At 51.4% G+C, this 27,033-nt stretch overlaps 3 protein-coding genes across 3 annotated transcripts in view; 2 read left to right on the plus strand and 1 right to left on the minus strand.

Moving 5' to 3' along the window:
- LOC134735638 (integrator complex subunit 4-like protein 2) overlaps positions 1-12,013 on the plus strand; it is a 53,712-nt gene extending 41,699 nt beyond the window's left edge. The window contains exon 2 of the mRNA XM_063631782.1: positions 11,925-12,013. Within this exon, the coding sequence (XP_063487852.1) occupies positions 11,925-11,985 (61 nt within the window). The 3' untranslated portion in view covers positions 11,986-12,013. The remainder of the gene's footprint in view (positions 1-11,924) is intronic.
- The window catches only part of LOC129472521 (neuroblastoma breakpoint family member 1-like), a 705,345-nt gene that overhangs the window by 303,948 nt on the left and 374,364 nt on the right, over positions 1-27,033 (plus strand). The window lies entirely within an intron of this gene.
- Positions 1-27,033, minus strand: part of PADI2 (peptidyl arginine deiminase 2) — a 53,305-nt gene that overhangs the window by 5,185 nt on the left and 21,087 nt on the right. The window contains exons 4-13 of the mRNA XM_055262228.2: positions 24,244-24,305; positions 21,865-21,982; positions 20,702-20,827; positions 14,851-15,029; positions 12,921-13,024; positions 12,050-12,161; positions 10,885-10,992; positions 7,191-7,342; positions 3,996-4,140; positions 3,193-3,286 (exon numbers count right to left, since the gene is read on the minus strand). Of these exons, the coding sequence (XP_055118203.1) occupies positions 3,193-3,286; positions 3,996-4,140; positions 7,191-7,342; positions 10,885-10,992; positions 12,050-12,161; positions 12,921-13,024; positions 14,851-15,029; positions 20,702-20,827; positions 21,865-21,982; positions 24,244-24,305 (1,200 nt within the window). The remainder of the gene's footprint in view (positions 1-3,192; positions 3,287-3,995; positions 4,141-7,190; positions 7,343-10,884; positions 10,993-12,049; positions 12,162-12,920; positions 13,025-14,850; positions 15,030-20,701; positions 20,828-21,864; positions 21,983-24,243; positions 24,306-27,033) is intronic.

Consider the following 27,033-nt stretch of genomic DNA (forward strand, 5'->3'; position numbering starts at 1 on the left):
CTTGATTAGTAATGCCTAATGCTCAATGAGCACCTACTATGTGGCCGACACTCTTCTAAACGCTTTACATTGAATTAACTCATGGATCCTCCCCACATTTCTATGCGGTAGTCGCTATCCTGAAAAATGAGGAAACTGAGGCACAGAGAAGTTATGTGACTTGTCCCAGGTCTTACATCTAGCAAGCGGCAGAGTTGGTGTGCAGATCAGGCAGTCTGATTCCAGAGCCTATGCTCTTAACCTATTATTTATTTATTTATTTTGGCCTCATCTGGGAAGAGCCTGCTGGTCCATTGCACTTCCCAGGTTTATAGCTGGACAGCAGCAAAGATGCCCAGCTATAAGCTGGATGTAATCTTTGAGGCTTAGGGACTCAGAAGGGAGGGTCCAGGTAGAGACAGAAAACTTTAGGGATCTGTGCTTTTCTAAAACTGATCCAAGTTCAGGGGATAGGTTCATATAAGCATTTTTCTGGAGGGCAAGTGTGTAGTTTTTACCATCTTTTAAAGGGATGTGTTTTCCCCAAACATTGTAGGCTCTGGTCTAGCGGAGATCTTGGCTGTTTGGCATCGCCTGGTTCACCTTCCTCCTCAGGTCTCCTGTGTGCTTCTAGTTTCTGCTGACTGCACATCCGTGCATCCTCTCTATGTCTGTCTCAATTATGTGAAAGTCTAAGTCCAGGAGATAATGTCTCACTCCTGGACTGACAACGACGATGCCTGACCATGCCTTCTGCTCATCAAAGTCCACTTTTCTTCCTGTCCCCAAACTGTATTCTATCTATTTTCTCTCTATCTCTCTTTCTAAAATACAAAGAGAAATCTGGGGCACTGCTTGCCCCTATTTGTACAAAAATAATGGTCCTTATATCCTATGGGTAGTTTTTGAGGGTATGTTTAATATTAGACAGGAAGCCTCCAGGAAGTCAGGAGGCAAGCTTGCCAATCCAAGAACAAACTTCCCATCGGTGGGGAATTTAAAAAGAGTGGTGGTGTTAAATTGGCCTTGTCTGTCCTAGACACCAGTGACAGCCAGTAACACTGTCTTTGGATCTGAGGGGCAGTCATGTAAGTATCAACCAGCTGCAGGAACTCAGGCTTTCAGGCATGAGATATATTATGGATACCAACCTGAAAAGTGACAAAAGTAATTTAAGAAAAAAATAGGCTGGGCACGGTGGCTCACGCCTGTAATCCCAGCACTTTGGGAGGCTGAGGCGGGTGGATCATGAGGTCAGGAGATTGAGACCATCCTGGCTAACATGGTGAAACCCCATCTTTACTAAAAATACAAAAAATTAGCCGTGCATGGTGGCAGGCGCCTGTAGTCCCAGCTACTCGGGAGGCTGAGGCAGGAGAATAGCTTGAACCTGGGAGGCGGAGCTTGCAGTGTACCGAGATCGCACCACTGCACTCCAGCCTGGGCAACAGAGAGAGACTCCATCTCAAAAAAAAAAAAAAAAAAGTATAACGGATATAGAGAGTGCTGATGGTTAGTCAGCATTGTAGATGTATTTAATGTCCCGGAACTGTGTCCTTACAAATGGTTAAAATAACAAATGTGTTAGATTAGGTATATTTTATCACAATAAAAAAGGTGTTGGACATAAGGATGGCAACAGCAGACACTGGGGACTACTAGAGTGAGGAGGGAGAGAGGAGGGAAAGAGTTGAACGACTAACTGTTGGCTACTATGCTCAGTACCTGCGTGATGGGATCATTCATACCCCAAATCACACAATATACCCAGGTAACAAACCTGCACATGTATCCCCTAAATCTAAAATAGAACTTGAAAAAGAAAAAAAAAGTATGAGGAATTGGCATGGTGTCTCTAACCTGGCTGGTTGTCTCCACTTGATCATCTTTCCCTCTTTCCATGATTAATTCAAATGCAAACCTCATCCCGTCTATGTCTGTCCCAATTATGTGAATGTCTAAATGTAGAAGATAATGTCTCACTCCTGGACTGACAACCACGATGTCTGACCATGCCTTTTGCCCACCAAAGTCCACTTTTCTTCCTGTCCCTAAATTGTATTGTATCTATTTTTCTTTTTTTTTTTTTTTTTTTTGAGACAGAGTCTCGCTCTGTCGCCCAGGCTGGAGTGCAGTGGCGCGATCTCGGCTCACTGCAAGCTCCGCCTCCCAGGTTCACGCCATTCTCCTGCCTCAGCCTCCTGAGTAGCTGGGACTACAGGCGCCCGCCACTGCGCCCGGCTAATTTTTTGTATTTTTAGTAGAGACGGGGTTTCACCGTGGTCTCGATCTCCTGACCTCGTGATCCGCCCGCCTCAGCCTCCCAAAGTGCTGGGATTACAGGCTTGAGCCACCGCGCCCGGCCTGTATCTATTTTTCTATCTCTCTTTCTAAAATACAAGCTCCTTGAATGCAGATTGCACATCAGTTTTCTTTTCTTTTTCAAAATTTTTATTATAGGGAGGCTGGGTGTGGTTGCTCATGCCTGTAATCCCAGCACTTTGGGAGGCTGAAGTGGGTGGATCACCTGAGGACAGGAGTTCAAGACCAGCCTGACCAACATGGTGAAACCCCGTCTCTACTAAATACAAAAAATTAGCTGGGCATGGTGGTGCCTGCCTGTAATCCCAGCTACTTGGGAGGCTGAGGCAGGAGAATCGCTTGAACCTGGGAGGCGGAGGTTGTAGTGAGCCAAGATTTCACCATTGCACTCCAGCCTGGGCAACAAGAGCGAAACTCTGTCTCAAAAAAACAAAACAAAACAAAAAAAACATGTATTATAGAGATGGGGCTCTTACTATGTTGCCCAGATTGGTCTTGAACCCCTGGACTCAAGTGATCCTCCTTCTTCAGCCTCCAAAGGTGTTGGGATTGTAGGCATGAGCCACCAGACCCAGCTGCACATCAGTTTTCAACCATTTAACCCTCCACTGGGTCCATTTAAAGTATACACTAGGTCTTGAAGATGCGCTATGCACTGCTGGTGACACTAAGGAGCTATGGGCAGCTCACAGTCCACCCAGCCACAGCAAGGGTCACAGGAGGCCAGAGGTGCTTTCCACCATGGCGACCTCACAAACCCCAGATCAGGCCAGACACCCAGGGAGGTGGAGCTGGTGCTCAGGGACAAAGTGCTCATCTGCCCCACCCTCTTGAGGGTCTCTCTGGGGCCTCCAGCTCGCCACTTTCTGCCAAGTCCCTGTGGCCATTCACCTTTGAACATGATGGCCTCTCCATGGCCGTCCTTTTGCTTCTCTCGGAAGAGCTTGTAGCAGGCCGAGGTGCTGGCCATGAGCAGCAGGAATTTCTGCAAGAGACAGTCCAGAAGGACAGAGTCAGCAGCGGGAAGGCACCCAAGGAGCACGGGGAGGCCCTGCGCAGAGGACCCAGCGCCTTGCCTGCTCATTGCCTCAGGCCTCCCATGCCGAGTGGCAAAGGCTGACAGGGAGGGTGTTCTCTGCTTCAGAGGGATATTTCTCACCTTTCCTCTACCTCAGCAATGTCACCAGGTCAAGGCTCAGAGCCAAAGGTGGCCTTGGACAGGACTTCTCCAAGTTGCCAGGCAGCCACACAATTTGCAGAGAATTTCCAGGGTATGAAGTTGTACCCATAAGAAAATGAAAGAACATCTTTCCAGTGCCACAGGTGCACACCCTATTTCTCTCTAGAGCGTTACCACCAACACAGTAGCCACTAGCCTTGTGTGACTATTGAACACTTGAGCTGTGGCTAGTCTGAATTGAGATGTGTCATATGAGTAAAATCCTTGCCAGATTTTGAAGATTTAGTATGAGAAAAGAATTTAAATCTCTTCAATAATTTTTAGGTTGATTATGTGTTGAAATGCTAACATTTTGGATTTATGGGGTTAAAATTTTACCTGCCACAGCAACAACAGGCAAACCAGCTTCAGCCTACTTCCTCCTTCCTCTAGTTCTTGCCCTCTGCTGGCAGGGGCTGGTAACATGTGGGTTTGCCGCTACCCCATTCACTCCAGCCTCAGGGGGCTAGCTTACCTTTGTGCCGGGGATGGGGACAAAGGACATGAACTCATCCACGTGGCCCACAGTCAGCCAGTCCGAGTAGAGCTCCACGGGCGCCTGCACCTGCTGGGCCTTCAGGAAGTCACGCACCACCTTGGTCATCCTCCGACCACCAGACCTGGAGAAGGGAGGAAGAGGAGTTTCAGTAAATTACCCACCTCACCAGAGGGCCTGCAAGAGGAGTTTGGTCTCTGGGACCCACCTTGGACCCAGAATGGCATCAGCAGAGAAGTCCCAGGAAGGAGACTAGGTTGGGTTAAGAGACCCTGGCGCAGGCAGTAAGGCGTTTGAGTCCCAGGGGAAAGAAGTAGGTGTTAGCTGTAGCCGCGGCCTGTGTGAAGGGCGGGGAGCTCAGGCTTCAACCCTTGAGGGTGCCAGTGAATGTGCAGAGGCCGCCTTCTGTGTGCGGGAGTCCCACCTGGCCTGCCGGAGGGGGCTAGGGCACAGGAGAGCTCCAAAATCTGCCCTCATCCACATGGCTCTTTGCTACATTAACTTCTACTTACTTCAATCTTTTTTTCCCCCCGAGATGGAGTCTTGTTATGTTGCCCAGGCTGGAGTGCAGTGGCATGATCTTTGCTCACTGCAACCTCTGCCTCCCTGGTTCAAGCGATTCTCCTGCCTCTGAGTCCTGAGTAGCTGGGACTACAGGTGTCCACCTGCACGCCCAGCTACTTTTTTTGCATTTTTAGTAGAGATAGGGTTTTACCATGTTGGCCAGGGTGGTCTCCATCTCTTGACTTCATGATCTGCCCACCTCAGCTTCCCAAAGTGCTGGGATTACAGGTGTGAGCCACCGCGCCCGGCCAGCCCTTCCTCATTTCTAGGCTCCCCAAGGTCTTCAATCTCTCCATTATCCTCCGAAGATAACCCTAGCTCCTTAGGGTGGCCAACAAATTCCTTTCTGATCTGGCTCCTGGCTGGCCCTCCTCCCTCGCTTCCCTCCCTTCCCCTGGTTCTGTCTGCTCCAGCCACCTGCTACACTCGCTTTTCCCTTTGCTGTTCCTTCTGTATGGAATGCGCTTCCTTTACAATCTCCTGATGACTACTTCTTAACATCCAAGCCTCAACTCTAGTCACGTCTTCAAAAAAACAACAGCTAAGGCACCGCTGTCCCCAAGAATGTTTTATCATGTCACCCTGTTTTATCTTCTCCATTGCATGTATCAGCATTCAGAATTATCTAATTGATTTACTTGATTCCATGTTTATTTTCTGTACTGGCCTTACCCAATTATAAACTCCCTGATAGCTGGGACTTCATCTGTTCTGGTCACTGCTGTATCCCCAGAGCCTAGAATAGTGCCTGGCACAGAGTAGTTTCTCAATAAAGATTTGTCTTTAAGGGGCCCCCCCGAGCTCCTCGAGGGGGTTCAGGGCCCCTCCTTGGGCTGCGCTGACTCTCTGTCATTCTTTCTATCATTTTAAGTCCCGCCATTTCATCAGGGTCTCTTTGCATGCCTGAGACCTCTGCCATCTCCTTGGCAGGGGCTGGGCTTCCTGTTTGGGACCCTGTGCCTGACACAGGGCCTGGCACTTGGCTGGTGCTCAGGAAATGGTTGCTGAGTGAATGAGTGGCCACTGAGTGGAGGGAGAAGGAGGCAAAAGTGGGCAAACAGTTGCTGGCTGTGCCAGTGGCCTCCCCGCAGAAGGTTGAGCATCCTATGTGGCTCGGAGGAACCTGGTGCCCAAATCCTGGCTGATCCCATCTGTGCAGGCTCCTGGCAGCCCTTTTGTGACGTGAGAACCTAAGGTATTCACTCTCTCCCCAGTGACTGCCCTGACAAGGAAGAATCTGTCTTTTCACTGGCTGGTGGGTCAACTGGGCAGGGAGTGAGGAGAATCGTGGACAGGCCAGGGAGCCAGGGACTCATATTTCTGGGCAGGACCACGTCTGCTCACACCTCTTTTAAGTGTAGTAGCCCTGAGGATTCATTGGTACACTCCCACTCATACCTGTCAGTTTTCCTTCTCTGGACTCCTCCATCCCTTCCCCAGCTGATTTATTTAATATTTTATTTTATTTTGTTTTTTTGAGACACAGTTTCACTCTTGTTGCCCAGGCTGGAGTACAATGGCATGATCTTGGCTCACTGCAACCTCTGCCTCCTGGGTTCAAGTGATTTCTCCTGCCTCAGCCTCCCGAGTAGCTGGGATTACAGGCGTGCGCCACCACGCCCAGCTAATTTTGTATTTTTAGTAGAGACAAGGTTTCTCCATGTTGGTCAGGCTGGTCTGAAACTCCCGACCTCAGGTGATCCATCTGCCTCAGCCTGCCAAAGTACTGGGATTACAAGCGTAAGCCACCGCACCCGGCCTAAGTTTTTTTGCCGAAGTCTCTCTCTCATCCAGGCTGGAGTGCAGGGCATGATCTCAGCTCACTGCAACCTCTGCCTCCCAGGTTCAAGCAATTCTCATGCCTCAGCCTCCCAAGAAGCTGGGATTACCACCATGCCTGCTAATACTTGTATTTTTAGTAGAGACGAAGTTTTGGCATGTTGTCCAGGCTGGTCTCGAACTCCTGGCCTCAAGCAATCTGCTTGCCTCGGCCTCCCAAAGTGCTGGGATTACAGGCATGGGCCACTGTGCCCAGCCTATTTATTTATTTATTTATTTTTGAGATGAGGTCTCACTCTGTTGCCCAGGCTGGAGTGCGGTGGTGTGATCTCAGCTCACTGCAACCTCCACCTCTCAGGCTCAAGCGATCCTCTCACCTCAGCCTCCTGAGCAGCTAGGACTACAAGTGCACACTACCATGCCTGGCTAAGTTTTGTATTTTTTGTAGAGACAGGGTTTTGCCATGTTGCCCAAGCTGGTTTTGAACCCCTGAACTCAAGTGATCTGCCCACCTCGGCCTCCCAAAGTGTTGGGATTACAGGTGAGAGCCACCGTGCCCTGCCAACCAGCTGATTTATAATCTCATTATACATCTTTCCATTTGGGGAAGAGAGTTGTTTATTTAGTTATATATTAGATCCTAAATCACACGAAGATATAAAGGCTAGCTTGATTTTCTTTCCAAGAGTGTCGGTCTCTTAACAGGAAGTCGTGGGAGGCAATAATTCTCCCAGCCACTTGCTCCATGTGTGAGCAACCCGGGCCACCCCAAAAGAGAAACAGTGACCTCCCCACTCCCACAGCCCCCAGCCCCAGTCTGGCTTCTCTTACAGAGGAAAGCTGCTCCCGATGAGGATGCGGCCAAGGGGGTATGTCTTCCCGTTCACGGTCACTGGGGGACTGACCTCCAGGTTTCCAAACGAGTCAAGGCTGGTGACGGACTCAAAGAGGGGCTCCCGGGTCACGTAGCCAAAATCTGGGCCCTAGGCAGAGGGCACACACCTGCATTAGTCTTCTGCAGCCAGGGTCCTCAGCCCCCAAGCCAGCCACCCTCCTCTATCACCTCCAGTCTGGGTCTGTGGGCACTTAGCTTCCAGGAGGGTTGTCCATGGTCTTCCTATGATTAACAAAGAGCAGGGGCCTGGGCATGGGGAGGCTGAGTGTGTGAGCATCTCGGTGTGAGTGTGAGAGTGCAGGTGAGAGTGTGAGTGTGTGAGTGTGACAGTGAGTGTGTGAGAGTGAGTGTGAGTGTGAGTGTGAGTGTGTGAGAGTGAGTGTGAGAGTGAGTGTGTGAGTGTGAGTGTGTGAGAGTGAGTGTGAGTGTGTGAGAGTGAGTGTGTGAGTGTGACAGTGAGTGTGTGAGAGTGAGTGTGAGTGTGAGAGTGTGAGTGTGTGAGAGTGAGTGTGAGAGTGAGTGTGTGAGTGTGAGTGTGTGAGAGTGAGTGTGAGTGTGTGAGAGTGAGTGTGTGAGTGTGAGTGTGTGAGTGTGAGTGTGTGAGAGTGTGAGTGTGTGAGTGTGAGAGTGAGTGTGAGTGTGTGAGAGTGTGAGTGTGTGAGAGTGTGAGAGTGAGTGTGAGTGTGTGAGAGTGTGAGTGTGTGAGAGTGAGTGTGTGAGAGTGAGTGTGAGAGTGTGTGAGAGTGTGAGTGTGAGAGTTTGAGTGTGAATGTGAGTGTGTGGGCATCTGCATTCCTGTGTGTGCCTCTATTTCTCAAGCACAGATACATATTGGTGATTTCAGAATTAGTCCGCATTTTATGCTATGCACTTTCAGTTTCCCCATCTGTTTTTTTTTTTTTTTTCCTGAGATGGAGTCTTGCTCTGTCGCCCAGGCTGGAGTGCGGTGGCATGATCTCAGTTCATTGCAACCTCTGCCTCTCGGTTCAAGTGATTCTCCTGCCTCAGCCTCCCCAGTGGCTAGGATTATAGGCAAGCACCACTCCTGGCTAATTTTTGTATTTTTAGTAGAGATGGGGGTTTCACTGGGTTGCCCAGGCTGGTCTCGAACTCCTGACCTCAAGTGATCCACCCACCTTGGCCTCCCAAAGTGCTGGGATTACAGGGGTGAGCCACTGTGCCCGGCCCGTTTCCCCATCTATAAAAGAGGTACCAGATTAGGTAACCCGAGGAAGGGAAGCAGCTCGTATTATTATTTCCAGAGATTTGCTACCCTCTGCGCAGTAAGAGAATTTTGCATCCTGACCCATTGCATGTGACTTCTGGCATCTTCCTGCAAAACGAATATACTTCCCTGCCCAGTGTCAGACTTGGTCATGTGACTTGTTTTGGCCAGTGAAATGTGAGCAGAAGGGATGCATGCCAGTGAACAGCAGAAGCCACAGGAGCCCCCGCGTGTGTGTGCCAACTCTTTGACTTCTCCCTATGCTAGGAGAATGGCATTTCCCAGACTGGGGCTGCTCTGGCACCTTGAGCACTAGAGTGAGGAAGGCATAAAGAAGCAGAGTGGCAGACCACCAGCAGCAATCAACATGGAATGCCAGCAAGACACAGGCCTTTGCTGTTGTCAGTCATGGAGATTTCAGGTTGGTTTGTTATTTGGTGAGGCTGACCGATACATGCAAAAGTGGCAGCTATGAATATACATGACATCTCAACCCAGTCTCAACCTGCCAGACTTGCCACTGAGCCCAGAGGAAGCCTCAGAACCCTTCTTCACACACAGCTCCAAAAAACTGGAGTTAGCACACAAGACATAACCCCATTGGCCCCTGAATTTTAAGATTCCTGTCATGGCTTTTGGGGTACAAATACAGGAATCTTGTTTGGGAGCTTACACTGGGGTTGGGATGAAGTTTGCCTGAGAAAATCCAGTGGAGTAGGAGGATGTGGCTTATCCTGGCTCAGCTGTGAGGCTCCAGGGACAGCTGAGTCCATGGGGTAGACGGCAGCAGCTTAGCGCTTTCTCATCTTGAGGCCCCAGCTGGCAACATGGGAGCTTGCCGAGGCTGGGGTGCTGGGGCTCCGCAGCACCATACAGGTGGGCAGGTATGCAGCACAAAGCCGGGCCTGGCCTGGGCCTCAAGGAACAATGCAGCCTGGGGCCTTGGAACCAGGCCAGCCTGGAATACTGAAGGCAGGTGGTGACCTGGAAAGGCCTCGCTTCTCATGCCTGTGGCAACTGCTGCTGGTGGTTGGTTTGACTCTACTCATCATAGTGTTAGGGAAAGTGGACAATAAGCTCACTGAGGACAGGGCCCAGGGAATGATAACCATAACAACAGCTAATAATGGTCATTATATCAGACATGGCACTGATGCCTTATACAACGCCTTCAATCTTCACAACATTCTGTGAGACTGATATCATTTCTATCCCCATTTTAGATGAGGAAACTGAGGCTCGTGGAAGGTAATTGCTTGCCCAAGGTCACATGGCTGCTAAAAGGTGCAATTAGGACTCAAGACCAGGTCCGCCTGACATTCCAAAGCTCTGTGCTGACACTGTTGACTCTAGCATCTCCTTGTGAACAGGGCACTGGGTAAGGAATGTGGGGCAGAACAGGTGTGAACCTGGCACAAGGTCAGCTCTGGGCAGCCCTGGCATCTGACAGGAATGCTGTCCTGCATGTGACCTTGGGAAAAGTCCCCTGACCTATTCCAGTCTCTTGTTTCATGCACTGTTCAAACCTCCGCCAGCCTGTTCAGGGCAGAAGAGTGCAGACAAAAGAAAGATTGATTTCGGTTCTGCCCTCACACACTAGGTTGTTGAGGGCCTAAAAGGGGAGTGAGAATGGCTTCCAGAAAGGGAGGAGTCAGGTGGCTTAAAAACAAACAAACAAACAAACAAAAAATGGCCAAGTACAGTGGCTCACACCTGTAATCCCAGCACTTTGGGAGGCCAAGGTAAGAGGATCACCTGAGGTCAGGAGTTCGAGACCAGCCTGGCCAACATGGTGAAACCCCATCTCTACTACAAACACAAAAATTAGCCAGGCGTGATGGTGCATGTGCCTGTAATCCCAGCTACTTGGGAGGCTGAGGCAGGAGAATCACTTGAACCTGGGAGATGGAAGTTGCAGTAAGCCACTGCATTTCAGCCTGGGCAACAGTGCAAGACTCTGTCTCAGAAAACAAAAACAAAACACACACACACATGCACCAAAAACCATAGCCTCAAGGTGCTGATGAACTTGGAAGTTGGAACCATGACTTTTGACAATTGCATAACTATATTTTTTTTCCTCTTTGAAACTTAACTTATTTTGCTGCAATTTGGAGGGGAAGGGCAGCAGCAGGGGCCAGGGCCTCTGGAACTAGGTCTTAACTCTATTTCCCTTAGTTCCCATTTCCCACTAGAAAACGCTCCATGTTTTGGAAAAACATCAGTTATCAGAGCAGGAAGGGACCTCAGAGGCAGCTATCCCAAGTGACTCATTTTGCAGAGGAGAAACAGAGGCTCTGGGCAGCAGACGAATGTGTCAAGGCGGCCCAGGGTCTCCTGACTACTCTGTCTTATGAGAGTGTCCAGGATCATCCTCCACCCCCAAGTGGCCCTCAGCATCTTACCAGGAGCTCCTTCACAGGGAAGTCCTTTAGGTTTCCATCTCGGGGGGAGTCCAGCACCACAGGGAAGCCTTTATGGGGGGCCTCGATGTAGCCAAACTCAATTTCATCCTGCAGGGACACCAAGGAGAGCTGTTAGACGAACCCAAGGGACAATTTGTGTACATGGGCAGAAAACTTGAGAAACACAAGAGCACAAAGGAAAAAGAATGTCTATCTTGTTACCCCATCCCCTGGTCCCCCATCCTCCTCCCCTCACACTGATGATGGCAGCATAGGTGTCCACAGACGGTCTCTGCACATCACAAGCAGGTTTCTTACTGATATCAGCCCCATTTTTTTTTTTTTTTGAGACAGGGTCTCTGTTGCCCAGGCTGGAGTGCAGTGCCATGATTATGGCCCACTGCAGCCTCAAACTCCTGGGCTCAAGCAGTCCTCCTGCCTCAGCCTCTGAGTAGCTACGACTACAGGTGTGCACTACCATGCCAGGCTAATTTTTAAATTTTTTTGTGGAGACAGGGTCTTGCTATATTGCCCAAGCACGTCTTGAATTCCTGGTCTCAGGCAATCCTCCTACCTCAGCCTCCCAAAGTGCTGGGATTACAGGTATTATTCACCATGCCTGGCCTAGACCTCATTTTAAAAAACACAATAACCAGGCGTGGTGGTGCATGCCTGTAGTCCCAGCTACTTGGGAGGCTGAGGTGGGAGGATTGCTTGAGCCCGGAAGGTGGAGGTTGCAGTGAGCTGAGATCGTGCCACTGCATTCCAGCCTGGGTGACAGAGCGAGACCTCGTCTCAAACAAAACAAAACACACAAATAGCAAGCAGCATCCTGAATATGTTTTCCATTGAGTAACAACTTAACTTGAAGCATATCTTGTATCCATAGTCATCCTTTTTAGCAGCTGCATAGAACTTCCGGGAAGGCTGTTACTCAGTCCTCCACAGATGGACATTTAGGTTGCTTTGCAATCTTTTGCTACTACAGGAAGCAGCACTGTAGTGCACTTGTGTGTTTATGTCTTTGTGCGCATGTGCAGATATGAGCTGACAGAAGAATCCCCATCTGCAGAGCTGCTGGGTGCCAGGCAGTTTGCATGAAGCCGACTCTTCTTTGCCTGACCCGGGGGCCATGTCCTTCCCAGCCTGGACCTGGGCTCCTCACCTGGATCCAGCGATCGCCTCGGTTTAGGTACTGGAAGCAGACCTTCAGCTCACAGTTGGTTTTCTCCACCAGGTTCTTCACCTCTTTCAGGAACAGGTAATTATCCTTCATGCTGAGAAGTTGGGGGAAAAAGGAGGCCAGGAGAAAGGGTGAGGAGGGGCCAGAGTCATCTCCCTGAGATGGTGACAGCAGCTGGTATCTCTGGGCTGTGCTGAGCAGATCAGTCTACACCTGTGCTCACAGCCACCTTTATAAAGGCCGCTGGAATCAAAGGCCAAGTAAACCCACCCACTCATGTGGTGTTTGTCAAGGTCATGAACAAATAAAATGAGGAGGGGAACTCTCACCCCGACCTGTCCCAATGCCTTACACGTCTGACTCCACAGATTTTCAAATAAGAGCTATGCCTGGCATGAAGATGAGATGGATGTGAGGACCCCAGGGGTGCCTTTTGGGTTGCTAGCTGTCTAATCACAGGCACTTTTTCCCTTGGTTCTCATCTTGCTCTTGTGGAGCTAGCTCATAATAGGTGGTCAATAAAAGTCTGTTTAATGAATGAGTCAGAGGAGCTGCATTTCCACTGCATAGGAGGTTGCTAACTGCGTGGTAGAGGGTTAAGCAAGAGAACAGACTGGCAGCTATTATTTTTAGAGCATACCCTGTGTACTGGACCTTGGATAAATGCTTTGCCTGCTTCGTCTCATTTAATCCTCATAGTGACTCTACGATGTGGGCATTTCAGAGAGGCCAAGAGAGTTGCTCAAGATAACACAGTGGTAAGTGACGGGGCCAGGAACTAGACTCATGTCCATCTGACTCGGCTCTTGGCCACTCTGCCACGCTGCCTCTCCGGGCTGGGGTCACCCCTTACCAGCACACAAACACCGACACGGGAGGCAGGATGTTGGGGGTCATGATCCATGGAGCAATCCGGAATATCACGGTGTCCGTGAAGATGGGCGTCAGGGGAATGTCCTGGGTGTGGGAGACAAGGCGTGGGGGATCAAACGGTTTTGTCAGGTGCTTTCTTTGCCTGCCTTTCAAAGCAGGTGAAACTGATGACAGTGAATACCTTTCCTCAGGACTTGCTGTGCACCAAGCCTGTGCTAAGTACTTTCACATGTGCCAATTCTTGTCTGCCTTCCGACCACCACAGGAGGTAGATACTGCTATGATCCTCCCTTTTCAGACAGGGAAACCGAGTCACAGGGCTGTTAACCGCCCCAGGTCACATGGTTGGTAAATGGTAGAGCCACCCGTGTACTTGACCACACGGTAGGCTTTATACCCAGGCAGCCAGCTGCTGAGTTCACACTCTTAACCACTGTCCTATCTTGTCCCATCAAACTTCTCTTCCTGAAATCGCCCCACGCAACGGCTGAGCCAGCACCCCGCCTTCCTCTGTTTTTGCCCTGGGCACCTTGCCCTTTTCTGTATGTGGGCATTTTAGCGTTGTTTTGGGTCAGTTTTGCTATGTCCAGACTGTTTTGTTTTAAGGAATGGTCAAGCAGCTTGCCTGGAACCCGAGGGAAAGTGAGGTCTGATTCCAGGGTTCCTTCGTGGGGCTGGCTTTCAAAAGCTGCAGGAAATGGACCCCATCCTTGGTGGGGAGGTGCAGGGGTGATGGGACTGTTGCACGGTCTGCCTTGCTTGCTGTGGTCTGCCTTTTGAGTCTCTGTGGGTGCCTGAGAGATCCTGGGGGTCAGGCTGCCCTGGGCATGGGTGCCATAAGAAGCCCCATCCCCGTCCCCTATCCTGTTAGCTTTGCCTTTTCCACTACTCAGGGAGCTTGAGGGTGCTTTGTAAGTAGAACTTTACAAGTTTGGATGCTCACAACCACCCCCAGCAGCAGATGCTTTTGGACTTTCTGTCTTACAGACGGAGAAACTATGACAAATTACCCTTAACTAAGGAAATTAACAGGAAGTTTAATTCACTTGCCTAGTGTCTCGTGGTGGTTAAACCAGGAGTTGAACCTGGGCAGTCTGCTGCCAGGGCTCATTCTCATACATCTCAGCTAGATCCAGCCTCACCTTTCTATAGCACCCATTGTATCCTTTCCCAAAGTGGCCCAGGGATAAAAATGAGGGGCTCTTGTGTTTGCGAGAGCAGCCAGGTCCCTTCCTTTTCTTCTGAGCGAAACAGGGTGGGCCTGAGAGGCTAGGGTCTGGGGACGAAAGGTCTTTGTGATGAGAGATTCTTGTGGGTACAGCACACCCTCAGTGAGGGGGGCTTCTCTAGAGGGACAGGACCTCTTCTCCTCATCCAGCTTCTCCACAAAGCAAAAGCAAGGCTAGCTAAGATGCCTGGCCCCAGGGTAGGGCACAACCTGAAACTGGGATTTGGGGTTCAGCCTGCAGTCAGAGTTGGTATAACCCACAGTTGGGGGAGGGGTAAGAGTGGGGCAGGAAGTACAGAGCGCACAGTAGGTGGTCGGCACACCCCACCTGGGTGGCTGCTTAGAGCCTTGCGCTAATCAGCAGGACTCTGGGCCTTAGACCTAGGCAGGGAGCAGGGCAGGCCAGGACACAGGCATGGAGCGTGTCAGAAAACACTGCCCACAGGGAATCCGTGGGGAGCAGGAGCAGCAAGGAGACTGATCCCAGGAGCATAGCTCAGAGGACCCTGGCAGCCACGTGCAGGCTTTGCAGGGAGCATCAAGGTCTCCTAGCCTGGACCCACCCCCTTGGCGCTTTGAGCGGGGTGGAACATAGCATGGACTCCTAGGAATGGCCCACTAGTAGGAGACCCACCCTGGCCCCTGGGGTTAGCCCCCTGTGGTGGAGGCCTGGAGCCCTCACCTGGGCCATGTACTCCAGCAGGCTGACATGGATGGAGACCAGGCCTGAGAAGCCCTCGTCGGGGAAACAGAGGCCTTCCACGAAGAACAGCAGCTCCGCGGAGCCACCCGTGTACTTAACCACATGGTAGAGCTTCCGCCGGCCCAGGATGTGGATATAGCGTTGGCCGAAGAATGGGTCTGGAGGGAAAAGGACCAACGTCAGACTCCCACCCGCATCAGAAAGAGGTCGGTGGGGTGGGATCACTGATGGGGACAAAAGGGCAAAGTAACTTGTCCTCTAGACAGAGAGAAAAGCACAAGCAGAAAATGCCACCAGAATGGCATGGCTAGGTCATCGTCATTGTCTCAGCACTGCTGTGTGCTGGCTGTGTTGTGCTTCGCCAGACAGTCACCCTCTCTGGCTTTTGGCTTCCCCATCTATAAAATGAGCAAGCTCTCTCGTGAATGGCCGATAGGATATTGCCAGCTGAGGAGTTAGTGGTGTCAGGGGAGGATATAATTGTTTCCATTTCACAGATGAGGAAACCGATCTCAGAAAGGAGGAGTGGCTTGTCCAAAGTCAGACAGCCAGTAAATAGCTGAGCTGGGACTCAGATTCAAGTCGAATTCTGAATCCCGAGCTCTCATCCCCTCTGTATAAACAAACCATAAATGTGCCCATTAGTACCAAAAATTCCCTCCATATCATGGAAGCTGTGTTGGTGTAAAGGCCAGTGCATGGGCTGTTCATTTTTTGTGGCTGGGCAGAAAGGCAGGTTCCTCCAGTGCTCCTGTCCTCCTGAAAGCTCCCAGTTTGACTTGTGCTGTCCCCTCTGCCTGAAACAATCTTGTCCCTTCTTCCTTCAGGCCTTGGTTTGTGTCACTTGCAACAATCCAGCCCAGATCCCCCAGAGACAAAGCCAGGGGCTCTGTTTGGAGCTCCCACAGCCGCCTGCCGTCTCCATCACAGCCTTTTCATGTTTATTTATTTATTTATTTAATTTATTTTTTTGAGACAGATTCTCGCTCTGTAGCCTAGGCTGGAGTGCAATGGCGTGATCTTGGCTCACTGCAACCTCTGCCTCCTGGGTTCAAGCGATTCTCCTGCCTCAGCCTCCCAAATAGCTGGGATTACAGGTGCCCACCACCACATCCGGCTAATTTTTGTATTTTTAGCAGAGACAGGGTTTCGTCACCATCTTGGTCAGGCTGGTCTCGAACCCCCTGCCTTAAGTGATTTGCCTGCCTCAGACCCCCAAAGTGCTGGGATTACAGGTGTGAGCCACCACACCCAGCCTCATCACAGCCTTTTTAAATGTGGGTGACCTGTGCGAGGGTAGAGACAGGCCCAGTGGGGCCCAGGGCCTGCCTGGCACATGGTCATGTTTAACAAATGTCTACTGAACGAACCAATGATTCCCACATTCCCTGTGGGAGAGACCAAGGGGGAATTTTCAGGCAGATTGAGAGCACATGAATCAGGCAAGGACCTTTGGGGAGACAGAGGTGGTCCAAGTGCAGCCTCTCTAAGAGCAGTGCTCAGCTGATGACAAGATGGAGCAGATGTGGGAAGCATCATAATGGCAGCTATGGGTGAGATCCAGTCTGGTTATTTGGGGTAGGGTGGGGAGGGCAGAAAAGGCACGGTGGGAAGCATTTGAGCAGAGGAAGGCAGCCTTTGAGATGCCCTTGCGGGGTGGCAGAAATGGGTGTGTTGGGGAGAGGAGATACTTGCATTGGTAAAGGCATGGAGGTAGGACCCTATGCAGTTCCAGAAGGAATTTCTTTATGCCCTGTAGAGCTGGAAGGGCAGAATCAGCCTCAGCTTAGTGCTTTCATTGACAATGATAATGGTTAATGACCAGACGCTCAAGGGTTAGAACACATAACCCGAATAGCCTGGCACAAACTAGGTGCTTGATTAAAAGGTGTGAAATAAGTGGATGAACCGCGAAGCCAGGGCTAGGGACGGCTCCTCCTGTGGGACAATGTGCCGAAATAGACCCTGGTCATAAATCTCAGTAAGGGTGCTTCCCTTAGTGGTTATGACTTCCAATGTCAGAGAGACCTTGGTTTAAATACTTCTCTGGCTTTAGAAGCTATAAAACCTCAGGAAGCTGGGTGCAGTGGCTCATGCCTGTAATCCCAGCACTTTGGGAGGCTGAGGCGGGTGAATCACGAGGTCAGGAGTTCGAGACAAGACTGGCCAACATAGTGAAACCCCATCTCTACTAAAAATACAAAAATTAGCCAGACATGGTGGTGTGTACCTGTAATCCCAGCTACTTGGGAGGCTGAGGCAGGAATATCACTTGAACCCAGGAGGCAGAGATTGTGGTCAGCCAAGATTGCACCACTGCACTCCAGCCTGGGTGACAGAGCGAGACTCTATCTCAAAAAAAAAAAAAACCAAACCTCAGAGAATTCACTTAACCTCCCTGAGCCTCAGTTTACTCATCTGTTAAGTGGGAGATAATGATAGCCATGCCACAGGGTCAATGCAAATGACACAGCCTCAGTAACTTCAGTAACCTCAGTAACCATGGGTAACTATCAGTAACACTGCTTGGACCTGTATTACGAGGACGTGAAGGAGTTTTCATTGAATAGTTTCTGAACAGAAGGCAGGGAAACCGTGTCCCACCTCATCCTCCCTTGGGACGGAGGAGTCCAAGAAATGAGGTGGGAAAATTCAGATACTGAAAGTCCCAAAGAATAGAAAGTGAGGTCCTGCTCACCCAGAAACAATAGTGTGTACCCTGCGGCCCTGTCACTTAGTAGATTCAGATAGATTGGCTTCATGAAAACATTTTCCTCCAGGCACTTGGGCCCTCCTACGCCCACAGGCCCCAGGCTGCACTTGAACTGATGCTCAGGGGAGAGTCAGGCCTAGAAGCCAACTTGTCCTGGCAGAAGCCACACAGCCAAAGCCTTCCCAGGGCTCAGAGCACCTGGGGGGCTCCACCAAGGTCTGGGGTAGGAACGAGGATCTGGCCCCGGGTGGTGGGGCAGGTGGAGGACACGTTCTAGTCCGTCTGCTGGCAGCTTTCTCCCTCCCGATGTGGCCCATGGCCTGTGATTCACAATGTACCTCTATTCTGGGCTGCTTTCTGACAGTTGGGGCCAGCTCCGGGCGGACTGATTCCTTGGTGGGAACAATTCAGCCATTGTCCCCAGGAGCCTCCTTTCCCCCGTCCTCCGTCCCTGGCTCGGCGCAGACCCCACACTGAGCGTGGCCAGCTTTCTCTGCAGGAACCAACAATGCTGCTCTATTGAGTGGTCCTCGTGCCTTGGGCTGGGCCCACTGACCACCGTGACCTCTCTGTCCCAGGCATTGGCCAGCACGTGGTATGGTTTGCCTTAACCCTTCCAGCTACTTTGGAACGATTCCACTTCCCAGCGAGACTCCTTGATAGTGTGACCAGCTGATTTGGTTTCCCTAGGAGTGAGGGGTTTCCTGGCATGAGGGGCCCTCAGTGCTAAAATAAGGAAAGTCCTGGGCAAACTGGATTACCATATCCTTGTATAAAGAGGTAAGCCCCAGTGCTTGGTGTTTTGGGCAGAATTTGTGGCTAAGGCAGTCACCAGGTCTTCCTAGGAGCACTGAAGCCTTCTGTCCACTCCAATCACCGTAACCAACAGTCATCATAATCTCAACAAAAGCCATAATTGCCATTTATGGAGAGCTTTCCAAAGGCCAGCTACTGCACTCAGTGCCTGACACACCTTCCTCATTAGATCCCCACGACCATCCGGGACACCCAGGACAGTCGGGACTCTTGCTATTCCCATGCCACATCAGAGATGAGCACCCCAAGGCTGGGGCTGGTGAGAAGACTCTGCCTAGACCCAGAATTGTAGCTCCCTGACTCCAGCACTCCCTGTAGGGGTCCTTCAGTCTCCAACCCAGCCCCCTGGCCTTGGGGAGAGCTGGTCTGACCCTACCAGGACAACTGACATTCGCTTATCCACAGGGGTACCTGGAATTGGACATAACTCCAAAGTGTTTGCCTGGAAGGAAAAGAGACTGTGCTCCTAGTCAATTATCTGTCGTCCTTTGCTTGTGTGTGTGTGTGTGTGTGTGTGTGGCTAAGAGTTTTCACCCAGTGTCAGCATTATTGGGAAACTGTCTCTTCTGGGTCCCCACTGTCTCAGTTATGGCTGCTCCCCACAGGATGGGCAGCCCAGATAAGAGGCTCCAATGGACGTTCTGAAAGCCCTTGTGGACTTAGTTCCTCTTTTTTCTTGTCTGCTCAGGACCCATCTCAGATGGCAAGTGACGGGGAGGGATGAGATTATGGAACCAGACCAGTCCACTCCCTTTAGCAAAAAGAAGAAACTTCTAGATAATGTGCAGACATCATTATTTGCAACAGATGTCATGTCACGACACCAAGGTTAAGAGGCCGAGGCTGAGGTCCTGCTTGCATCCCTCCTGCTCCCAGTGACATCCTCCATGACAACCCTGGCCTGGATGGTATAAACATCAACATCTCCGGCCCCCTGTGGCAGTGGAGCCAGCCTGACTCCTGGCACATTCCAACCTGTGTGAGGTCACTGCTTGGAGCCCAGGGTGGATCAGAAGGAGAACTGGTATTGGGTGGCTGCTGGCCACTGCCATCCTGGCTAAGTATCTCCCTGATGTGAGGGTCCAGGGTCCCTACTCACCTCATGGTGAGTGCCCTGGATCTAGTGGGCCTGTCTAGAGGTGGGTCCAGGGCTGGGCCAGAGATCCTGGCCCCCCTAGGCAGCTGGGCATGCAGAAGCCCCCACCTCTACCACCCCACCCCACAACTCGCCTTGTACCATGGCAAATTGCAATGCCAACTATTTTGCTGAGGGAACTTTTAAAATACATACATCATTATTATGACAGTCCCTTGCATAAAACCCTCTAATGGCATTCCATTGCACTCAGAATAAAATCCAAACCCAGTCTGCATGCTCTGGCCCCTGGCCTGGCTCACTGACCTTGACTCCCAACCCTGCTCTGGGCTTCCATCTGCTCTTCCCACACTCCAAACTGGTCTCCTCCTCCAGGCTTTGCAGATGCTGTTCCCTCTGCTTAGAACACTCTTCCCTCAGCTCATGAGTGGCTGGTTCCTTCTTATTGTTCATTTGAGTCTCAGCTCAGATGTCACCTCCTCAGAGAGGCCTTTTCAGAGGCATCCATCTAGTGGTGCCTCTGCCCTGCCATTCTCCTCAGTTATTCTGTTCCATTTCCTCCAATTGTGGTACTGATTATGTCTCTCTTGCTAGACTGGCGGCTGCTTGAGGGCAGGGTGTGATTGTTGTGTTTACTGCAGAGATCTCAAAGCTGAGAACAGGGCCTGGCACCGAAGGGCTCAACACATATTCACAGACAGGGTGAGGCAAAGCTGGCAGCTACGAGGACAAGCTCCAGGGCAGGAGCCCGTGCCCTACACAGTGGGAGCCCAGGACACCTGTTGCCATCGAGAGGAGGAAGGGGTCAACTCTTTGAGGTGCCCACTGCATCTTTAGGGGGTCTTTGAAAGTCAGAGATGGCAGAAAATACCTGGAGGTGGTGCCTGCCTTGCCTCAGGTATCCTGAAGGTGACATGACTCCAGAAAAGAAGTGCCCAAATGCCCTTCCTCCCCTGATTCGTCGGGAGGAAGGGCCTCTGGGTTCTACATAGATGCATGTCACTCCAGACTCCTTTGAGAGGAGGAGTGATGTGTCCCCACGGAGTCTTTCAACTTCACGGGACAACAGCATTGCCATGTTACAATCACCCAGAGACCAATCCAGGTCTTCGCCAGGCACCTGCACCTATGAAGGCCACAACTGCTAAGGGGAGGAGAGTAGGTGGTTAGAAAGGTCTGGGCTGGGCTGGGCTGGGGTCACTCACTCTCCACGTAGAACACGCCCACTTTGTCTGAGTCTGACATGGAAATGTACAGAACTATCTCGTATCCGGCGGGGAGGCGGTCCGGGCCTTTGGTCCGCAGGATCATCTGGGACATGTCCTTGAGATCTGAGGGACAGGAGGTGAGAATGAAGAGATCTGCTGCTGGAGCCTCAGCTTCCCAATGCCTTTTACTTTGATAATCAGGAAAAAAATCCCATGGATGTGTATTATGGAAACTATAGAAAAGCATAAATAGGCCAGGTGCTGTGGCTCACATCTGTAATCCCAGTGCTTTGGGAGGATGAGGTGGGTGGATCGCTTAAGGCCAGGAGACAAACACCAGCCTGGGCAACATAGCAAGACCCCATCTTTACAAAAATAAAATAAATTAGCCATGCATGCTGGTGTGTGCCTGTAATCCTGGCTACTCAGGAGGCTGAGGCAGGAGGATGGCTTGAACCCAGGAGGTTGAGGCTGTAGTGAGCTATGATCATGTCACTGCACTCCAGCCTGGGCAACAGAACAAGGCCTTGTCTCAAAAAAAAAAAAAAAAAAAAAAAGAAAAGAAAAGAAAAGAAAAAAGCAAAGCAAAGCGTAAAACAGAATAAAAACCAGTTCTCATTTCCAACACTGGAGATGATTAACCTTTTGGGAATTTCCTTCTGGTCTATTTTCCTTTTATTCTTCTTCTTCTTCTTTTTTTTTTTTTTTTTTTTGAGACAGAGTCTTTTTCTGTTGCCCAGGCTAGAGTGCAGTGGTGTGATCTTGGCTCACTGCAATCTCTGCCTCCTGGGTTCAAGAGATTCTCCTGCCTCAGCCTCCTGAGTAGCTGGGATTACAGGTGCATGCCACCACACCTGGCCAATTTTTGTATTTTTAGTAGAGATAGGGTTTCACCATATTGGTTAGGGCTGGTCTTGAACTCCTGACCTCATGATCTACCACCCATCAAAATGCTGGGATTACACGTGTGAGCCACCATGCCCGGCCCTTGTCTATTTCCTATGGTTTTGCCTTTGGCTTTAAGCAAGAGTGGGTATTTGTTTCCACCATCCCCAGGAGGCCTGAGTCCACACCTGCCTCACCCTCAGCCCAGCCCAGGACTGGGCATGAATCTTTTCACTCCTCCCATCCTGCCCCCCAAGTGCAGGGCCTGCTGGCACCTTCCTTGCTGTAGACCTTCTCATCACGGCAGTCCTCCTTAGGCAACCAGGGTGTCTCTCGGTCACAGTTCACCAGCAGGATGGCCCCCTGGCCCTCAGGGCCCCAGGTCCAGGATGCCTACAGTGGCAGGAAGAAAGGTCAGTGCCCTCTTCTCTATGCTTGTATAGACCCCATGGGACACCGGAGAGACAGCCCCAGGATGAGGGTAAAGAGTAGCCACTACCCACTGGGGCAGCTGTGACCTGGCAGATGAGAATCTCAAGACTGATGTCCACAGAGGATGAATGTGGGCATCAAAGGCAAGTTCAATAGAGGCACAGAGACAGGAAGGCTGACTGAGGCATTTATGGGCCTCCTGTCTGGTACGGCTGGTGTCTGGTGTGGGTGGAGGCAGGGAGGTGGAGGCCGGCCAGAGAAAGGAGCAGACGGACATTCTGCCACGGGTCCTGAGGTCCCTAGGGGAGCTCAGGAGGAGACGCCTGGATGGATGACACCCAGCTGACACCCAGCTGTTTCCAGACACGCTCCTAGTGCTCCAAATAGGACGTGCATGGTGCTCCACTTTCTACACTGCAGCCAGAGCACTACTAGAACAAACTTGGGCCAGATTGTGTTGCTTCCCTGCTTTAAGCCAGGTCAGGGGCTCCCGGTTGAGTTAGCATGAAGCCCTGATTCCTTGCTGTGGCCTGGAAGGCCTGGTGAAACTTGCCTTCCTCTCTATCTCATCTCCTCCACCTTGCCCCTCGCTCACTCTGCCTCAACCATCCCGGTGCCTTTCTGCTCCCAAAAGACTCAAGCTCCCAGACCTTTGCCCATGCCAGTCCCTCTGCTCCTGTCCTGCCCCTTTCCACCTGGCCCACTCTACCCCTCGTTGGTTACAGCATAACTATCTCTTCTTCCTGGAGGCCTTTCTGATTCTCTAGGACAGAGCAGCTTCCCCGGATCTACACCTGGCCCTGTATACATCCTTTTTGGGAGGACTTAGGACAACTGTGATGACACAGCCATCCACAATACTCCATATTTAATGTGGACCATGGGCTTCTTAAGACCAGGGCTGTGTTTCTCTTGTTCTTTCTGCATCCCCTGGGCCTGACCCACTCCTGGAACATAAAAGATGCTCAGCAAATATTTATGGGATGAGTGAAGAAAATGTGAAAACTTCACCGGCCCAGATTTAAAAATTCTGGCCAAGTTCAGGCTCATGGGGATTGTGTGACTTTGTCAAGACTGCACAGTCCCTTGGGGGAGGTTGGAAGCTGTCTCCCTGGGGCTGCTGGGTCTCAGAGGCCTCTGTGGAGTTCATTCTCACATGGTTTGGCCACAGACTCAGAGAATGAGTGTGCAGGGCTGGCCCTGGTCTCAGGCAAGCCTTGCTCGTGATCCTAGAAGAAGGGACTTCCCTACATGGCTGAGAACCCTCTCCTGACCTGCAAAGAGGCAGGGGAGCAGGATGCTAGGGCCCGGGCTTCTCATCGGGCTGTGTTTATTTTACTGCATAAGTACCCCTCTATGTATACTTTACCCTAGGCTTCAGAGTGTTACTATAAAAGTCACATATGCCCATGGCAAAAATTGAGATGATACAGAAGGGCAGAAAATGGAAAGCAGTTAGAAGCAACAGCCTGAATGTACACAGAGCAAGACTGATGGAGCCTAAAAACTAGGTTGAGGGAAAAGTACAAAACAGAATGAGACAGAGAACACCATGCTGTCTGCGCAAATTAAAAACACATGCACAGCAACCACACCACATGCCTCCTGCGAGTCACCAGAGCAGAAAGAGACACATTAAACCCAGCAAAATGGTCCTCTGTGGGGGAGCAGAATGGGAGTGGGGAATGCACGATAAAAGAAAATAAGTAAATGAACGAGGGAACAAATGAATGAACGGTGAATGAATGAAAGAATAAATAGAAAGAGGAGAGGGGCTGTGCATGCACCAGCAGAGATAATACCATGCCTGGAACTGAGAATGATGAATGCGACCCTCTGTCCTGAGGGTCTATCTCCCCCACCTCCTTAGTCTTAAAAGAACAGGTAAAATAATAAGAGCAAATGCCTTCACAGCGCTTCCTCTGTAGCGGGCACATTTATCCTTTCCAACAGTTCCATGAACTGGGCGTCCCCATCATGGGATGGAGAAATTGAGACTCAGGAGCCTGCTCTGTTGCCGCCTCTAGAAGACGCCTGAGCTCCTCTGTGGGTTCCATCATTGGTATGCTGTGTGTCTGGGAGCCTGTCTTGGGCCTCGGTCTCCTGAGCTGTGAAGTGGGAATTGCCTGCTTGGTGGGAGAACCACGGCTGCCTGTAGGATCTGGGGCTGTGCCCTCGGAAGCCCCAGGTTCAGGGTGGTGCCTGCCCTGATAGCTAGGTACCTTCTTTGGGTTGTTCTTCTCCACCACGCCATCCCGGTCTGCGTCCACATCCAGGGAGATCTCTGGGGAGAAGAGACATGGGTGAGTTGCTGAGCCAGCCAGGCAGGGCGGGGCAGGGGCAAGAGGAAGACCTGTGGGATTTGGGTGCATCTCAGCCATTCATTTAGTCACGGCAAAGGGAGGACCTCGCTGACGTCATCTTATGCAACCCCCTGCCTCAACATCCCACTACCCACTGGAGACTGTCAGCAGACACTGTGTGGACTTCGTAGCTTACGGCTGCAAGAGCTGCCATCGGGGAGGTCTGGGCCCTCCCACCACTTCATTGTTCTGGCTGGGGGTTGTGGAACGATCCTTCTCGCTGCACAGATCTGGATGCCTCAGTTCAGAGGTGAAGTCGCATGCCCAAGATCACATAGGGACGCTAGCAGAACTGGGTACACAGTGGGGTTGGTCTGATTCATAGTTCATATTCTGAAAACTTAACAGGCATAGCATTCCCGAACTGCCTTTCTCAGTCTACCCGGGCATGCGCGTAACTGTGGACACGTGCACCTGTGTGTGCGTGTCTCTTTCTCTCCCAGAACTTCCAGTGGTCTGGATCCCACCTTCAAGGACTGAGGGTTTTACTGTGGGTGGGAAGCTGTCTCTAACCCCTCTTGGTCTGAGGGCACCTGTGAGTCCAGCTGGAGGATCCAGGGCCAGGCCCCTACTTATCCCTTCTCTTGGTGAAGGGACCTTCAGCATCCCTAGGCCTGCCATGGAGACAGGCTTTTTGGAAGCTGTAGGGAAGTGAAAAGGTTTAGTATCAGACCAGGTGGGGTTTAGACCCTGGTTCTCTGCTTATAAGCTGTGTGACTTTGGGCAGGTTAGAGGACCTCTCTGAGCCCCAGTTTCCTCACCTGTAACATTGGGCCCTTCCTGGTTACAGCAGATGCATTAGCTGCAATGGAAGGCACTACTGACATTTTTTTTTTTTTTTTGAGACGGAGTCTGGCTCTGTCACCCAGGCTGGAGTGCAGTGGCGCGATCTCGGCTCACTGCAAGCTCCGCCTCCTGGGTTCACGCCATTCTCCTGCCTCAGCCTCTCGGAGTAGCTGGGACTACAGGCGCCCGCCACCACGCCCGGCTAATTTTTTGTATTTTTAGTAGAGACGGGGTTTCACCGTGGTCTCCATCTCCTGACCTCGTGATCCGCCCGCCTTGGCCTCCCAAAGTGCTAGGATTACAAGCGTGAGCCACCGCGCCCGGGCACTACTGACATTTTTGAGCCAAATAATTCTTTGTGTGGGGGCAGCCTGTGCATTGTAGGATGTTTAACAGCACACCTGGCTTCTACCTACCAGATGCCAGTAACATCCCTCCCAGTCGTGACAGCCAAAAATGTCTCCGGATATTGTCAAATGTCCCTTGGGAGGCGAAATTGCCTTGAGTTGGGGTCGAGTAGGGATGTGGTTAGGAAGGTGTTGGGAGTGTCACACACATGACATGTGCCGATTCCAGGTCCCCAGAGCTGCCCGAGTGGGCTCATCTCACGCTGAGCATGACTTGGACCTGGTGAGCGCTGGGTGGTAATGAATGCATTCCTGGTTAGTGCCCTTGGCAGGCACACCCTCTGCCTGCAGGGCATGGAAAGGAGGGTCCCGGCACACAAAGCGCACTGATCTCACCCTTTTCTGGGCCGACCGAGCCCAATTGAGTCCAGAGATCACATTCAGGTCCTCCCTTTGCCTATAGCCTGCATACCCTAGGCCTGCATGTGACTTTTCCAGTCTAGAAGGAGGCTGCAAGGGCGCCTGGCCCTTGAGAGAGGCAGCCCTCTGTGTCCCAGCCTCTGCAGCCATGCAGTGAGTTAGGTGCTGTAAGGCATAATTTGTAACCTCCTCCCTCCGATCGCATTCACTCCACATTTCACTGCTGAGGAGCTACTGTGCTCCAGGAACTGTACTAGGCAATGGGCAATGGAGGCACAGCACCTGCTCTCAAGGCATCCACAGTCCCATGAGATGAATAGCATTGCTCCCATTTCACAGGGCAGCAAACCCAGGTTCAGAGAAGCCACTTGTCAGCAAATTGGGCTGGTAATCTGGGAGGCTGGTGCAGGATAAGGACCCCAGGGGAAAGAAGGGAAGGCGGTACCACCAGGGGCTGTTAAAGAGCCTGGGGTGCAGGGGCAGGAATAATACTGGTTTTGACTCCTGGACCTTTGTGAACTTTCCAGCCGGTCACGCCCACTGAATGCCGCCTTTCAGGGAGCTGGCTTCCTGAAGCTCCTCCCTAGGATGGAGCTGCAGGTCCAGCCTCTTTAGGGAGCCACTCTGTCCTTTTCAAGGTAAAAATTTCTCCCCGTGGGCATCCTGCTCTGCAACTGCACAGCATTTTCCATGGCATGTTCTCTCGGCCACTCCAGGGGAGGCGTGATCACCCCCACTCCCTAACGATACAGATGAGGAAACCCAGGCCCCCAGCAGGGAAGTGACCACCGAAGTTCCCAGAGCGCAGAGCCAGGCTCTCAGCAGGGCCTCAGACTCCAGCTGCCTGCTCTCTGCTGTTCCCTGCAATGAACCCAGGCTGACCTCCCCGCAAGCTGTTTCCAAAAGCCCAGCCCAAAGTCAAAGACCCAAGACTTGCTCCCTTGAAGGTCATTCCCAGAGGAAGTGCCCATTTCCCCACCTTGGCAGCCCGGCGGCCTTCGTCTCTAGGCTGTAAGGTGACATTACATTGGGACTCCTTAAGGCGGGTCCATTAAAGCAGTGGGGCCATGGGCTAGGAGAGAAATTATGCTGCAGT

Source organism: Symphalangus syndactylus, chromosome 22 (assembly GCF_028878055.3).
Source record: "Symphalangus syndactylus isolate Jambi chromosome 22, NHGRI_mSymSyn1-v2.1_pri, whole genome shotgun sequence".
NCBI classification, from domain to species: Eukaryota; Metazoa; Chordata; class Mammalia; order Primates; family Hylobatidae; genus Symphalangus; species Symphalangus syndactylus.